The sequence below is a fragment of the Seriola aureovittata genome, chromosome 24, assembly GCF_021018895.1.
Source record: "Seriola aureovittata isolate HTS-2021-v1 ecotype China chromosome 24, ASM2101889v1, whole genome shotgun sequence".
Taxonomy (NCBI): domain Eukaryota; kingdom Metazoa; phylum Chordata; class Actinopteri; order Carangiformes; family Carangidae; genus Seriola; species Seriola aureovittata.
Window position 1 is genome coordinate 5,693,083 of NC_079387.1, and position 16,128 is coordinate 5,709,210.

At 44.7% G+C, this 16,128-nt stretch overlaps 2 protein-coding genes across 7 annotated transcripts in view; both read right to left on the bottom strand.

Moving 5' to 3' along the window:
* LOC130165526 (probable ribonuclease ZC3H12C) overlaps positions 1 to 3,345 on the bottom strand; it is a 15,819-nt gene extending 12,474 nt beyond the window's left edge. The window contains exon 1 of one of the 2 annotated variants that reach the window (XM_056370862.1): positions 3,207 to 3,345. The gene's annotated coding sequence lies outside the window, so the exon portion shown is untranslated. Of the gene's footprint in view, positions 1 to 307; positions 444 to 3,206 lie in introns of those variants that run through there. The other variant, XM_056370863.1, reaches the window with a different exon arrangement.
* A 1,351-nt stretch (positions 3,346 to 4,696) lies between these two features.
* The window catches only part of LOC130165238 (mitogen-activated protein kinase kinase kinase kinase 4-like), a 33,174-nt gene continuing 21,742 nt past the window's right edge, over positions 4,697 to 16,128 (bottom strand). For 2 of the 5 annotated variants that reach the window (XM_056370310.1, XM_056370313.1), the window contains 17 exons: positions 15,612 to 15,761; positions 14,343 to 14,630; positions 13,635 to 13,735; positions 13,369 to 13,496; positions 13,042 to 13,136; positions 12,014 to 12,192; positions 11,684 to 11,792; positions 10,989 to 11,294; positions 9,579 to 9,696; positions 9,070 to 9,240; positions 8,832 to 8,975; positions 8,553 to 8,687; positions 8,344 to 8,444; positions 8,109 to 8,258; positions 7,859 to 8,018; positions 7,594 to 7,733; positions 4,697 to 7,494 (listed from right to left, as the gene is read on the bottom strand). In XM_056370310.1, the coding sequence (XP_056226285.1) occupies positions 7,411 to 7,494; positions 7,594 to 7,733; positions 7,859 to 8,018; positions 8,109 to 8,258; positions 8,344 to 8,444; positions 8,553 to 8,687; positions 8,832 to 8,975; positions 9,070 to 9,240; positions 9,579 to 9,696; positions 10,989 to 11,294; positions 11,684 to 11,792; positions 12,014 to 12,192; positions 13,042 to 13,136; positions 13,369 to 13,496; positions 13,635 to 13,735; positions 14,343 to 14,630; positions 15,612 to 15,761 (2,559 nt within the window). In that variant the 3' untranslated portion in view covers positions 4,697 to 7,410. Of the gene's footprint in view, positions 7,495 to 7,593; positions 7,734 to 7,858; positions 8,019 to 8,108; positions 8,259 to 8,343; positions 8,445 to 8,552; positions 8,688 to 8,831; positions 8,976 to 9,069; positions 9,241 to 9,578; positions 9,697 to 10,988; positions 11,295 to 11,683; positions 11,814 to 12,013; positions 12,193 to 13,041; positions 13,137 to 13,368; positions 13,497 to 13,634; positions 13,736 to 14,342; positions 14,631 to 15,611; positions 15,762 to 16,128 lie in introns of all 5 variants that reach the window. The other 3 variants (XM_056370309.1, XM_056370312.1, XM_056370311.1) reach the window with 3 other exon arrangements.

A 16,128-nucleotide genomic window follows, 5' to 3' on the forward strand; every position in this document is an offset into this window, starting at 1 on the left:
GGACAAGTTAGTGGATCTTCAACTTCAACATGATCAGATAAAAGCAAGTTCTTAATAAAAAAAGTTAGCCTGGATGTAAAGTGAAGTCTGGTTAGGAACATCAGCTCCAGTATTGTGGGTGTTATATGGCACCAAACAGCCAGAAAACAAACCTTGCATTGTCACTGCTGACCCCCCCCACATACACACATACACACACACACACACACACACACACACACACACACACACACACACACACACACACACACACAGCTGTGGTGACATGGTTTCACTAGTGACAGAAATTAAAACAAAAAGCAGACACCATGGATACGAGCGGCCAAGGTGAGGCTCCTGTGCAGGGTAACGGCGCTGCAAGAAGCCAGCGGAGCTGATCCAAGCGCCTGATGTGGAAGAATATCAGTCCAAATACCAAAGATATTCCGCTTCCTGTCACACACACACAAAGACAGGCAGAAAATCCTCTTTAGTGAAACGCTGGCAGGGGGAACGTCTGGCATTTTTACTTGAACAACATGAAGGAAATGACTTGTCAATTATAGCTGCTGATTAATTGCCTGTCAATCAAAGAATCAATTAAGCGATTGAGCTCAAAGCTGATATCATTTAGGGAAAACAAAGAAGTTTAAGATGATGTTATGAACATTTGTCCATGAATACTGATACACAGCTTGTATAAAAACACAAGAAAATATCATTTTGAAAGTAAAATGACATGGAAATATCTCACAAAATTAATTAATTTGGATCACTGATTTATTGTTTTAGTCATCTATCAAGAATAAAAAGCAGAACATTTACTGCTTTTTAGCTTTTCAAATGTGAGAGTTTGCAGGGTTTTTTCTGTTTTAACCCACTCTACATCGAACCAGGACTGCATCTAACAATTATCACCATTATTGATTAATCTGCAAATTATTTTCTCAATGAATCAATGAATCATTTTGTCTATAAATCACCTCGCACCCCCAGGAGATGTATCCAAGCCTCAAAGATATTCAATTAACAGACGCAGGCAAAGAAAACCAATCAAATCCTCACATTTGAGAAGCTGGAACCAGTTTCTGTTTAAAATATGTTCAAAACCGTTATGGATTATCAAAATACTTGCAGATCAATTGACAGAAAGTGAATGGACGAATCATTGCAGCTCTAATTTGAATATTTCAAACTGACTCTTTGAGCTCTGAGAAATTTTAATGGACATTTTTTGATCATATGATGCACAAAACAGTGAATCAGTGATTCAAAAACAAATTTACACATTGGCAACCTAACTGCTAAAAAGTTTCAGTGTGATCCCACCACCAAGTTTAAAATAACACCAGAAGATAACATGTCTGCCAAGAGAAATATCCATTTAAAAAGATAAGGCTAAATATCCAGAATTTATCTTAGTTTGTGTTCTCAGTCCACTTGCCAAGTAAAATAAGAGTTCTTCCAGCCTAGTGGCTCAACAGGAAAACAACTGCCTGACTAAATAAGAGCGCGTCCTGAGTCAGCTTTGCCGAGTCAGATATAACAGTGATGAGGGGGAGATGCAGCAGCTGACCAACAGCACTGTATATACACACACACACACACACACACACACACACACACACACACACACACACACACACACACACACACACACACACACAGAGGAGCGCTCTGTAGACCATCTGTCGCAACAAACAGGTGTGTGTGTGTGTGCTGCTCCCGGCAACTGCAGCAGCAACAGGATGATCGTTTTCCCCTCTTTGGAGACTGATAACACTGAATGCACGTACGGGAAAGCTCAGCTGAAGAAACAGCAGAGACATAGAGGGTGTTTTAATCTGATCTAGTGCAAATATTTTTTATTATCAAATTATTTGCTTGATAAATATTTTGGTCCGTAAATATCACAAAACAGAAAGTGTTAAAAACACCCGGCAGAAGATCATAAAACCCAGTGCGACTTCTTGAAGTAACTTGTTTTGACCAACAGTCCAAAAATATAAGACTTTATGATCATTTAAAACTGCAAGAATCAGCAAATCCTCATGACCTAAGACCTCATGACTCATGATTTGAACAATTAATCAATTATCAAACTAGTATATTTTTTCTGTAGTAGATTCATCAAGGAGATTAAAACACATACTCATTATGATGTGCATTCAATTTCTGGCCCAGGTCAACAGGAGGGGACCTTGTGCCCTCGTGACCTCTCTGACCCAGCGTCTGCTGACCCCTGCACTTCCACCCAGCGCTCAAAACAGCAGGTATAAGCTAAGTTAGGATATCGCAGCCACACTCACCAGCCCAGGGCGTGTGTGCTGCATGCGTGTGTCATTCAAACCAATACTTCCATCACGGAAAAGTGAACAGATGAAGCCTTTCAGGAGAGCCAAAGGTCAAAAACACCACAGTCAGATCTTTAAAACCACAATCAAATGAGGAGTGACTTTTTATCTCTGCATGTGAATCTTATGAATGATAAAACCCTGAGTTGTAAGCAAGATCTTGCATGTATATAAAGATGTTATTTTACATATGTTAGCCTTTGAAAACTGCAGTTTAAAGGGTCTTTTGCAAAAGGCTTTGAAAAAGAAATAAGTGGTAGTAGACAGTAGGTAGATCTACAGTCCAAACTTTAAGTTTGGATTCATGAAAAGGGAGAGGATGAAATAAAAGCTTGATGGGATGGCGACAGACAGCTGCTAGGGCTCGCGCCCCCCTTCTTCCACCAAAAAAACCCCCAGAAGCCTCAACTGTTACTGCTCTGATCCTCACCACCAACCAGTGTGCAGCAAAGACACAGCTGTCAGGAAGAAGACAAAGAAACACAAGACAGGTGGAAAACAGACAGAGTCTCCACTGTCCCTCAGTCCCTTCATAGATCCACCAGAGAACCGACAACTAGTGGGAGCTTGGTTTTGCTCGGGCCTCCTTCACTCCACAGCCAACAAACTGCCTCTTTTTATCATTTCAAAACGTTTCTCGTCAGTATTTCGAGTCATTAAGGTGACAAACAACACAGCAGCATCCTGGTCCAGCCTGTTGACGGGGCTACAATCTACACACAACTATATTAAAGATGTTTGGGAGCGCGCAGGGGCGTGCACGGTCACTGCAAACCAACACCGTCACGACCTCCCTGCAGCTTTCCCCCACGCCAACCTGCAGCTCCTGCAACAAACAAGTCTGCTCGGTTAACGCGGAGGGCAGGTACTCACCTGGTCAGGGCCGCCGCCGGAGCCGCACGTTCAGCTCTGAGACGAAAAAAAAAAACACCACGGCAAATCTTCTCATCACATACTGGCGACGCAAAACATCCGGCTGGATTGCAGCGTGACCCAGCCAAGCTGCGTCAAGTTGGACAGAGTGCCGGGGCGACTTCCGCCCCGACAGTGTTTCAAAATAAGAGCAAACGCGTGGTTGAGTTACGCTCTGAAGAAAAGACCTGACAAACGAATCTCATTCTACGTGGGGATTGATGTGTTGACAAGTGACACATGTATATAATTGTAAATTTTCCAATACATATCTCACCTTTGTTCGGTTTGTAAAATATTATCACCTTGACATGAGCTACATTCAAACTGGCCTCCCTTGCAATACATTTCCTGTTTGAAAATTCACCATATGGCTTTAATAAAGTTTGAGATAATGCTTATAGCGCGTTATTTAGCGTTTTAATATTATTACTTTCGGCGTAAACAGGAAACCATACTGCTGGGTATCAAGGCTAGCTTTACTGAGCTGCTAGCCCTTTGGAAGTGGGATGGGCCGTGAGCTGCGCGGTGGCGCCACCTTGTGGTGGAAATATATAGAGGCAAGTTTCTAGGTTGGTTTTTTTTTGTGTGAAAATCAAGATTTAATGGTTCAAATTAAGACTTTTACATACAAATAACATGATTTATTCATTTATTCAACCAGTTAGTAAGATACATTACCTCTTTTGCAAAAGCCTTGGCAACGTAGAGTAGTAAACACATAAAAACTTAATTTACAACATTCAAAAATTGCAAAAGACAATAACAAAGAGCCTCAGAGGCACAAAAGAGAGAATCTGACTATTTAAAACAGTTAATTCAGGTAATAGCTGGTATGAAGTTAATGTTTCCAAATGAAGTTTGGCATGATGAGTTTACAAAATATTATGTATTGCTAAAGATTTAACAAGCCAACATTATATGAAATAGGTAAAATTAGATCCACTATGAAAAGTACAACCATTAAATACTATTGATATAATTAAATTATCATTACTGATGCATTATTGTACAATATATGAGTGTAACAGTAACAGGGGCGTCTTTCTGCATTGAGTACCTATACTTTTGATACATTATGTTTAATAATACATAGGTACTTTTCCTTTAATAGCATTTTTAACAGGATTTTTACTTGTATTGGAGTATTTCTGCAGTACTTTTATGCAAGTAAAGGACCTGAATGCTTCCTGGGCCACTAATCATACTCAACATCTGACTGGAAGGTTTCCTTTATTTTCCCCAGAATATTTGGCTTCTAGACTTTTTACATTCTTAACAAACTGCTTCACTTTTTTTAAAATCTGGAATATATCAAATTTTTTAAGGAGAAAACTTGTCAAAATGTTGGCATTTAGTGTAATAAATGAGACAAAGAGCAAAGTGACGCTTCCAACATTTGGAGTTAATCAAATGTTGCCATAGCACTGTGACAAAGAAAGACACCACACTGTAAATTACTTCTGATTTTATTCAATGGAAAAAAAAGACCTTCAGGAAAATACAGTAATTCCCATAGTACACACAGAGAGGACATAAATTAGAGAGGCATGGCAGAGAGACGTTTGAGGGGAAACATGTCACCTGGCAGGCAGAAAACATTTGATCCAAGCTGCCACACAGCCAGGGGCACACTGCACTATGCAGGATGTAGAGGAATCAGTGAAATCACACTCTGGACTTGCGTAATTCATAACGTGAGCAAAGGTCGATTATTCCTGTACATAAACGTCTAAATGATAGTACAAAAAGGGAATAATACAAAATACAAAACAGGGAAAAACTGCCCTCAAAATAAACCATAAATATTCATATCGATGCACATTGGTTTAACAAAACAATTGCTTCTGTAAACATTTCCAACATAAGGTGTGCATTACAATTTAAAACCACTGCAGTCGCATACTTATCTGAAGGGTTACATAATAAAAATTGCAGAAACAAGACTAAAAACTAAGTCCAAGTTAAAAATATGCCGCTTAGTTCACGCCGTCTGAAGTGGTTTTGTAACACTGCTATTCGAACGTGTGATTATTTTTTTTTACCCCCCTTCCTAGCTTTTCACAGATGATCAGACAGTGAAAGCATCTCATTCCCATGTTCCGCAGCTCTCAGCAGGCCCCTCGCCTCGAGACAGTGAAGGCAGCACGCTCACTGAGAGCAGGGCCAGAGTGTCGAGATGACACGAAGGGGGTGAAACCTTGCAGATTTGAGTCCTGTTGTCAAGTTTTCTCATTCATACATACGCACAGCCACAGGATGGATTTGACGTTTTTAACAGTGAAATGAGACCGTCCTAACATGAAGTGACAAACAAGTCTTGCCTTGTCATTGGGGGGTTTTCAGAGGATGAGTGAGGAAGAAAAATAAAACGAAGTAAAATACAATTCTGGGATGGAGTAACGGTCCAGTTAAAGTAGTGTTTTTTGTTTTGTTTTGTGTCTTCAATCCAGACTGGACCCTGTAAACTAACTGCCCATCTGAAGAAAATGTCAACAAAAAAAAAAGAGGTCCAATATTGAATCACATGGCTGGTTCAGACTAAAGTGTTCCAACAGTACACAAAATCCAAATGTTTTTCAGCATTCACAGAGGATTTTGAGCAGTTTGTAATCAGCTTGAGACCCTTCTAAGGCAATCGTTTAGCTGAGCCATCAGCTGATCGTGCTTCCTCCTCCTCTCTGTGGAGTGTGATGTTCAAAGCTTCTTCTCAACCCGCTCGAGTGACATCTATGCACGCTGCCTTCATTCCCTTACTGTCACTTCCGCCCACTGGCCTCCATGCTACGTTAACGGCCACCTGCTAATTCTGCATGTCTAATTCACAGTTTATCCTAGCCCTACTTATGACTGATGTTAAAGGAAAAATCCACCTGACAAAAGAAAAGAAAACAGCTATTGGTAATGAACCTCACATTTCTGGGTGTATTTTGTTGTTTGGGTGTCGACAAAGCAGCTGACCAGGGAAAATGCAACACTTCATCACAAAACAACTCCTGGAAAGCCCAGAAAAATATCACAGATTGATGATAAATAGGGTGGATTCTTCCTTTAAAACTCATCTACAGGTGTGTCCTGTGTTCTTATGCTTTATTTATGTGCAGCAAGTCACATACAAAATATACAGTGTATTAAAAACTGGGGATAATTTTTTGTTAATAACACCAAAGCAACATGCTGTCATAAACAGGGCTACTTCTGTCTTGACATAACCTACAGTACGTGAGGCAATGTGGTAAAAGTTGAGAAAGTGTCTGTTAAACCCGGGAGAGTCTAAAGCCCACAAGGTTGATGTAGTTAGTATGTACAAGCTGATATCCAGTACCCTGTTTTTTAATGGATATATCCAGAAGGTCCCTTAAAAAATCTTCACTTTAAGGAGGAGAAGGCAAAAAAGTGAAGACAGAGGCAGATTTACAAGTCAAGCAGTGTTTATGGGAGTAAAACTGTGACTGTGAACTAGTGTTTCATGACATGCTTGACGTGGAAATCTATCATGGAGGGAATAGGAGTGAAATTTACCCAAACAGGACCTGGACTAAACACAGCCACAAAAACAGCTAAACTCAAGGTGTGGCACATACAGTATTCGCCTTCTCCAATACGGCAACAGCCACGTTTAGCCTCGTATCGTCCCTTCAGACAAACACACTTTGTCAGTCATTCATATGCTCAGTGTTTTCCTCTATTCACACACACACATACACACGCACATACATGATGCAAAGTTTTACTATGACACATTAAAGATTTTACCATCGACAGGCAACAGATCCCACGTCCCGCAAAGAGGAAGAGGAGGAGTGGAGTTCAGCACAAAAAGGTTGAGCAACAAGGCTGGGGTGAGAGGAACCGGGCGGCTCGTGGGGGTTTCTGTTGTTGTCGTAATATAGTTTACTCAGTGGACTTGTGATGGTGCACGCCCCCCCCCCCCTCCCCAAAAAATACACACCCACATCCCTCGCTTCTTTTCATGATTACAGTCCAATCTGTGGTTTGTTTGCACGAGCAGGTGAGAGAAAGCCGCAGAGACGCTTCTCCAGCTCAGACTCGAGGCGGTTTTTCTCGTGTTAATCGTCATTGGTCATAGTCACAATCGTCATCTGTTGGTCGCTGCTTAGGTACGGTCGTCGTGTTTGGCTGGTTGTTTGTGAGGGTTTCGTGACTACCAGCTCATGAGGGAGGTGCGTCCCAGGGTCATGAAGTACACCTGGCTGGCACCTCCGGGGCGCACAGAGGCGAAGAACACCTGAGAGAAACAGGACGAAAAGGTACAAATATATGAGCTTCAGATCTGATCAAGTGTGTGAGAGGTTGATATTTAATAAAGTCAGACAAGTATTCCCACCTTGTCATTCCTCTCACAAAGGAACTTGAGTCTCTGGGCTCTCTTGTGCATGAAGACGCCGTCCAGATGTCCCGTCTCCACCGAGCGGATCTCTATGGCCTTCTCACCCCAGCCCATGATCTGGTTTGACCTAATGTAGGCTGCACAAGCACAGAAGGAGTTTTAGGAGGCGTCAGTTTCCCTGGCTGGCACTCGTGGTGTACACTGAAGAGCAGATAATAGTCAAACTGAGCCCTCACCCCCTCTCCCCCCTCCCGCCACTCACCCACTGAAGTTGGCATTTCTCCCCACTGCAGCACCACGTCCTTGGTGATGCGTCCGTAGGTGTTGACGTAGACGCCCTCGTCCTCGTAGCACACCAGCAGCTCGATCCCGTCAGTGTTGGGCAAGATGATGATGGCGTGGCATTGAATGCTGGTCTGGATCTGAGGTTGGGTGGGGTAAGAAGCGTTAGGAGGGTAAATAGCATTTTTTTAAAAAACGAGATACGAACAGACTCTCTGCTGAGCACTTACATGTGTAGGCAGGTAGATGTCGTAGACGGCACCAGAGTCCACATCCACAGCATGGAAGCCTGAGCAGGAGCCGTAGATGACCTTTAACCTCTGACCCTCTTCCACCGTCAGGTCAACCAGCAGAGGCTTGTGCACCAGGTCACCAAAAGACTAAAACCAACCATGAATAAAAGAGTTAGTCAGGTCAAGTAGAACTAGAAGTAATAATTAAAAGAGAGACCCAGATCAAACTGACCTTAAAGGCCATGAATTTGTGGTAGGGTTTGGGAGCCCAGGCGTACACCTCCACAGAATTCTTCAAGGCCAGCACCAAGAACTTAATCCTCTCATACTTCACTGGAAGGAAAAGGAGAAGTGTGTCAGTCGTGAGGGTCAGAATCAACTAATACTTGTGCGTATCATTCAATCCGAGGTTAATAATCGCTGACCGACAAGGAGACGTACCGACTTTGTAGTGGACGCAGCCCTCCAGGTCGCCCACATTGACCCAACCCTGCTTCTTCTCCACCTCAGGGTCGTTGTGCAAAATCTTGTTTCTGAGCCACGACAGGTAATACACTCGCAGCTTGTTCTTTTTACCTGCAGGAGACGGAGGTGAAATTTAGAGGGAAAGACACATTTGGACATTATTTACACCTGGTTTTCACAAATGTTGCCTGAATTTAAACACAAAATGAAAAAGACACAAAAAAAACACAAACTTGTGCAGCACATGTACGGTACCTGATATGGTGACCAGAACATTGAGTCCCTCCAGGACATCCATCTGTTGGATGCGCCGCCGGTTGATCAGGGGGTAGACCTTCCCCTGACCGCTTCGGTCCAGCAGCATCAGACCGCTCTCTGTCCCCACCAGCAGGTTTACCCCTGGAACAGTCACAGACAAACACGCACATGTGAGTAAGTGGTTGTAAGCAGCGTATTCGACCACATCACATAGTCTTGTTTAACACAGACTCACCCCAGAGCGCAGCGCACAGGATCTCAGAGTTGAACCTCTTCTTGTACTTGCGGATCTCGGGCGTGTCGCTCGGCGGGCGCGTGTTGACTGGGTTGACGTTGACCACTGAGCCTTTACGGGACGGGTCGGACCTCAGCGGGTCCACCAGCCGTCCGTCCTGCCCAAATCCAGCTGGAAGGGGTGGGGGGGGGGGGGGGTGGGGGTAACAGAGTCGGTACATGTCAGACAGGATACCACCATGTTATTAAATTGTTAATGAACACATTTATCTTCATGCAGCTCTTCAGTTTATTAAATTCACTCTCCAAGACATATTGTAATAGACAGTACGTGCTGTAATGCTCAGTGTGCACCTTGACTCATCTCAAATGTTTCAACATTATTTCTTTATCAATGATGGAAAAAATGTGTGGGGGAAGAAGCTATTGCTCATAAAAACTCCCTCAGAGAAAAAACAACACATGTTTCTGTCATCAGGGAACAGAAGAACCTTCATAGTTTTTAATTACCCATGTTGTTGAGGGAGCTGCCGCTGGATGGAGAGACCTGGAGAAGGCGTGGGTCGATGAAGGGAGTGAAGGACGAGGAGGACTTGTGTTTGGACATGGAGTTGCTCTCTGACTGGGACTGAGAGAGATTGAAGACATTTAGAAAAACAAACAGAGACTTCAGAGTATTCCGACTTCGGTAACTTTTAAATTAAACCGATTATTTATTAGGACTTTGGTCCAATCCATGAGATAAAGATTTGCTAAACCGATTGGTACTTAAAAGTGACTATGATTGTTCTACATTGGCAACAGGCCTCCTCAGTCCTGAGCACATGAATTACCGCTCTGCCTCTGGGGGCTCATAACACGGCTCAATCAAACTCCATTTGTCATGACACAAACATCTGGTAATACAAAGTTGGCGATGAAATTCAGGGTTTATCACAAATCAAACATGCAGTTACGTTAGTTGTTCTGAAGCGAGCGCGGACAGACATGTTATAGAGGAAAAAAACAACATGTGAGATGAGAAGAAGAGCGTTTAGGGAAATGAGAAGTGATCCAAGCATGAGCTGCTGCTGTGAGGTGTTAAGAGGAAGAAAAAGTGAAGCACGCAAACAGGAGAATTGTAAGTCCACCACCCAAGATGCCTGTTGTTTCCTGCAGAGTTATGTCTCACACCACAAAAAGAGGCAGTGCATGTTTGTCTAAAAATGGAAATATATGGTCATTTCACCCCGAACACCACACCAGGCATGCCGTCACCCAACACTGCTACAACTACTAAAAAGTGGCTGTGTCGTGGTTATCCTGCTACGACACGGTTGACTGTAGTTCACCCAGAGAAGCTCCAGTTTTAGTTTCCTCCGTGCCCTGACCGGGTTCCACCACCAGGGGGCGCCAGTGTTAGCAGCGGGCGCAGTGCAAAGCAGCGAAGTGCAGGAGGGAAAGGAGGTTTGCAGCCCTGCTCAGAAGACTCGAAGCAGAGGTGTCAGAGCCAAGCCAGAAGGGGGCAGAGCGAGGAGAGCCAGAGTGAAGCCAGCAGGACACAGAGGGTGGAGGGCGGCAGGATAGGGTGCAGAGATGCTCAGACCAACAATCGAGGGCTGGACGGTGGGTATGTACAGACTTGGATAGGTACAGAAGTCAATGTTATCCAAACCTCCTTAAAATAACTAGAGGAAAAAGAGCATTTGCAAATAGTTTATTTTACCTAGCTCCGTGTCCAGGCAGAGGATGACAATAAAAAGTGGCAATATTCTTCTACTGAGGGAAACTTCTACACCCTACAGTCGATCCTCGACAATCCTGGACTCAAGCTGGATAAAAACAAACATTTGCAACTGCTTTTTGAAGCCTGTCGAAGCCTGTACACCTACAACCGTCCACTCCTTAGTTGTTTGCCTCTGTGATGTGAGGATGACATACCTCTATGGTAGTGAGCTTGTCCAGGGGGTTCTGTGGGGACATGGCAGGACTGGCATGGCTAGATGATGAGGGGAAGGAGGAAGAGGAGGAGGAGGAGGAGGAAGGGATGGTTGTGGTAGAGGAAGGGGAGTGATGACTCTGCTGGATAAGGTCTGGTAGGAGGTGTATGCGGCCGGCAAAGCCGTTTTTCTCTGGGAGGCCGTGGCCGGGGGGTTGCGGCTGGCCGTGGCCGTGACCAGAGCCAGCCGAGGAAGAGGAGGAGGATGAGGATGAGAGATTGACCGACCGCTTTATGTCAACGGCGCTCTGGAAGCAAGAACAGGCACACTTGGGCTGGAGCAAGCAGGTGGAGAGGAGGAGGAGGAGCTGTACGTTTTGACTGCTTAGTCTCATGATTCACAACAAGATCAGACAACATGTTCTTTAAATTCATCTTTGGGGACCAGCACTGCTGTGGCATGTCGGATTAAATTTAACCTACAACAATCTGATAAGATTCCCCATCTGTACATGTAAAATGTGAAGCAGCAAGTGGCTGAAATTTAAAACACAAACGGAAAAATGGTGGAGAATGAGTGGACGATGACACTGGACAAAGAAAAAAGGACAATGACATTTCTAACAACTATATGCGAGCACAATAAGCCTCTAACGTGACAGGAAGTCGTGCCAGTGAGTCGGTCTCTTCCTCTTACCTGTCTGATGACCAGCGTGCCGTCCTTGGAGGGCGTGGAGGCTTGGTCGCTCTCGGAGTCTTCGACCAGCATGGTCTTAGCGGACTCCGTCTCCCCGTTACTCAGCCTCCTGTAGAAGCCATGGGAATATCTGATGTCCATAACCAGACCAGTGTTAACAGTCATGCAGAAAAGCCATGCAGCACTTTGATGGGACATTTTTAATAATGTTTATACTTAAAAGAGGAAATTACAAAGAAGTGACTGACACATTTTTAATGAGCGCAGAAGAACGGGACACACACAGCGAGAACCGTGGTCCAACAACATCATCATCAGGCGTCTACCTACCCAGCTCTGGAGTCCTCAGCTCCTGAAGTGGACTCCTCTCCCGCCTCCTGGTCCACCTCCTCATCGTCGTCCTCGTCTGTGGTGCCCGACTCCTCGCTTGAGGAGGAGTAGTCGGTGACCTTGTGGGGAGGCCGCACATCGTCGACAGCACGGAGCTCCTTGGCCAGAGCAGTCAGGTCCTGAAAGGAACAGTAATGAAGAAAAATGCGAGTCATTACTTTGTATATAGGTTTTTCTTGTCTTAAATCTCTAGGTACTTGGAGTAGAACATTTTTCCCCACTTAAAGTGTTTTTGCAATCTATGTTTTTTGCCAAGTGTTACTCCTTAGCACTGTAACCATGCTCTCCTCTGCTTGTTGGACTAATGCAATCTTGTAAGGTCAGTGACAAGCAAGAAAGGGAGGAGGAATATTTCCCCGAAATGTTCAATAACAAATGGTCCACAGTTTATCCAGCGACAAAGCCAGGTGAGATTAGGAGCCATTCTGACAAGTACAAGGAAACAGGAGAAGTGTGTTTGCATTCAAATGTGGTTGCACTAAAATCCAGGCTCAGGAAGCCTCTGCAGAGGGTTTAACCCCTCCAGTGCCAGGTGCATTTTTATCGACGACAAGCAGTAAACTCAGAAAGAAGTGTGCAGGCATGAGGGAAGACGCCAGCAGAAGGCGATCACATCACAGGCAGAGAATGACGGAACTGAAATGGATTATCGCATTGATCTTCACAAAGGAGAACCAGCTCATTTATCACAACACTTTACTATATAATGCAATGAGGAGGGGGGCAATGGTGCAAGCATGGCATAGGTGTGATTAATCTCATTTAATAGGCTTACCACATCACCCTAAGAGGTTTCCCCAACAATCGCGAACCATTGGATTCATGAGATGTTGCACACATCAGGTGGTTGAATAATAAGAGTAGTAGGAAATAAGAGAAAACACAAGTGGAAAAAAAAAAAAAAAAAAAGTTTTCACCTATTCAGCATCATACAATGATAACCAGCACTCTGGCAGCAGTGGACTTACAGCTGGTCGAGTAGGCCTGGCGAGGTTCTTTTCATCTTGTTTTTTGGGAATGTTTTCAGGCCGCTGGAGAGGCGATCCTTCAGACTTGGAGGAAGCTTCGAGGGGAACAAAAGGAAGCAGCGTTAGTGTGGGAGAAACAGAACGGCGCCAGGAGAGCAGGCTGAAAGGAACCTTCAATCGCCCGTATAGAAACAGCTCAGCATGAGCAGACAGCTCAGCATAGTATTTGAGTGAGAATGGTGTTATTACTGTAATAATCATGATGACCCTAATAAGCAGTTAGTAGAGTCAGTGAAATGCAGCCGTGTACAGTACCAGGGGACTCACAGCGTGGTCTGAAGCGGTCTCCAGGGCTGGCCTGGGAGCTGGAGTTGGAGGAGCCAGAGGAGCTGCCGCTGCCGGGCCGAGGCTGCAGCTTCTCCACTCGGTCCCACAGCGGGCGCTGCTCCACGTTACTGCCACGAGGAACAAAGTCTCATTAAGTGGTAAATACACAGTGTACAGGACTTGCCACCGTATGGTTATGCCTTAAAAAAAAACAACAACGACAGAACCCAAGTGCAGAAATCCTTTCAGAGGTCTCCTTTACTTACCCGCCAGCGCTCCTCTGTACGCCCTGGTTGCCAGGTTGTGACGGCAGAGGGGACTCTCGGCGCGACAGTACTGGAGACCTGGATGTTGTCCTCACTGGCACCTGGCGGAGACAGATTCAGAGGTCCTCATACAGCGGCAGATATGTATTCAGCATGAGCAAAACATTTGGATTACAGTTCGTCTACAACAAGAACTCAAAGTTGCACAAGATAAAAAAAAAAAAGAAAAAAGAAAAAGGAACCCCAGAAGAGCATCACATCACATAACCCTGATATCTGCCCTACATTCACTCTGTCACTTTGAACAGTGAATTATAAAAGCATCTTTTAATCCATAGCTATTGAGTACTCTGAGAAAGTTTGAGTTGAAGCTCTCCAGCACCAGCACCCCCATCAGAATGAATTTAGGTTGGAGGAATGCGCTGTTCATCGTATTGTGTAACATAATTGCTGCATTTTGATCAATATTTTACCTCTTAATGTTATTTACTGGCCTGGAAGTGCAAAGTTTCCTCGTTTAGTTTTATTACAACTTATATATCAGTGTTTAATGGTGATGTTGAACGAATGAGACTGAAACACAGCAAGGGGAACACACACAGACAGGTTGGGGTGGAGCATGATCAGTGACGGGCATGAGAGGAGGTGAAGGAGGGAGGGAGCAGTCAAGGACAGGGTGGGGACGGGAGGCCCTCATCAACTCCTTACCTTGGGAGGCACCTCCTCGTTGCTGGCCTGGTGTTCGGCCCTAGTCTGGGCCTGAGGGTGGTGGAGGGGAGGTTGGGGCTGGGGGTCAGTGCGTGCGGGCGATGGGTGATGATGGTGGTGGTGATGGTGGGGGTCCTGGGAACGCAGGTGGAGTTGTGCAAAGCTAGAGGTCACGCCGCCGGGCTCGCTGAAGGACTGGGAGCGAGAGACCACGGGCGGCGGAGGAGGAGGAGGAGAGGGGGCGGCGCTGTTGCTGCTTTTTAGAGCAGCCAGGTGGGACCACTGGACCTTTTAGGGAGTGAGGGAGGGAGGGAGGGGGGGGGGGGGGGGGGCAAGAGGAAGAGGAGGAGGAGGGGAGGGGGAGGTGAAACAAGCAGACAATACAGTGAGACATGAGGGAAGATGTGCGTGGCTTTTTCACATACATGTGTTTAGATATATACACATGCATACAGCAGACAAAGCACAACACGACACGATGACGTGTTTCACTCAGATTCACTGTCTGGCCTTTAAATTAATCAAACTAGTAAATTAGTTGTAGTAAAACACTATTAGTTATTTAGGTTGCAATTATTACATAATTATCTATGGAAGGATTTTAGTGGCATAAAAGCAGAAGTTATATAATTTATGGGTCAGTCTGTTCTTGGATTGTTCAGTGATGGAGAACTTAAGTGTGTAAAAGCTCATATTCCTCCACAGTGTCCAATTTAAAAACATGTGTGGATTCGTAGTTTACAGTGTGTTCTGTTTTATAAGCTAACAGGCTGCGCATCTTACACACTCGTGTTCGAGTACGCTCTGCTTACAAGGAGTGGAGTGAAAAGCGTCAGATAATTTGGCAAAATACAAACAAATGTGAGCAACATGATGATAACTAGATGGTAAAGTGTTATTATCAGTGCTTTTTACTACTGAGGCTGCTGTCTGAAAGGCCGTGCGCACTATTTACCTTTTGTTTTCTGAGTTTTGAAGTGATGCAGGATGCAGATATGAGCCGAACCACCCAACTGGTGTGAGATAACAGCTGGACTAAAGGCCAGTCGTTTTTTAGTGATCAAAATGCAAAACAATTTTTTTTTTTTTTTTTTTTAAATAAAACATAATATCTCTTTCCTGATATGCGTTTGATTGTTTTAACCGCAGATTCCTTTTCTGCAGACAACTGTTTTTGCTGTTTGACAGAAGTGTGCGAGTGCACGAATCCAGCTGCGAGGGAGCGAAAGGAGAAAGAGGAAAAAGGAGGAGGGAGGAGGAAGGAGTTACCTGAGGCTCCATGGGCCGGTGCATGGCGGAGGCCTCGGAGGGGCCGCCGTTGGAGAACGGTTCAGAGGAGCGGGGAGGCAGAGGGGGCTGCTTGGGAGGAGGGGCGGTCTGAGGGGAGCCCTGAATGTTCTTACGGTACCGCTCGTCGGCCTGGGATGGGGGAATCGCACAGGACAAAGATGGGATGAGGATCAGGAGAAATATTTCAGTGACTGAACTAAAAAAAAAAAAAAAATATAGAAAATCAAAAAGAAGGGAACCACTGCTGAAAGTTCACAGATTTTAAGCGTGAAGTAACAGTTTTCTTCACCGATTAAAATTGGTTCCCATCTCCTTGTATTTTCCGAGATTACAGGAATCCTTTTTGTCATACTCAGAAACCTTCACATTTGACTGACAAAGACAGGCAGGCAGCCGGACAGACACAGGTGTGTGTGGACAGACAGAGACAGGACTCGTTCAAACAGATACATCCTTGAATTTTTTTTTATAATAAAATGGAGGGAAAGATCGTTGT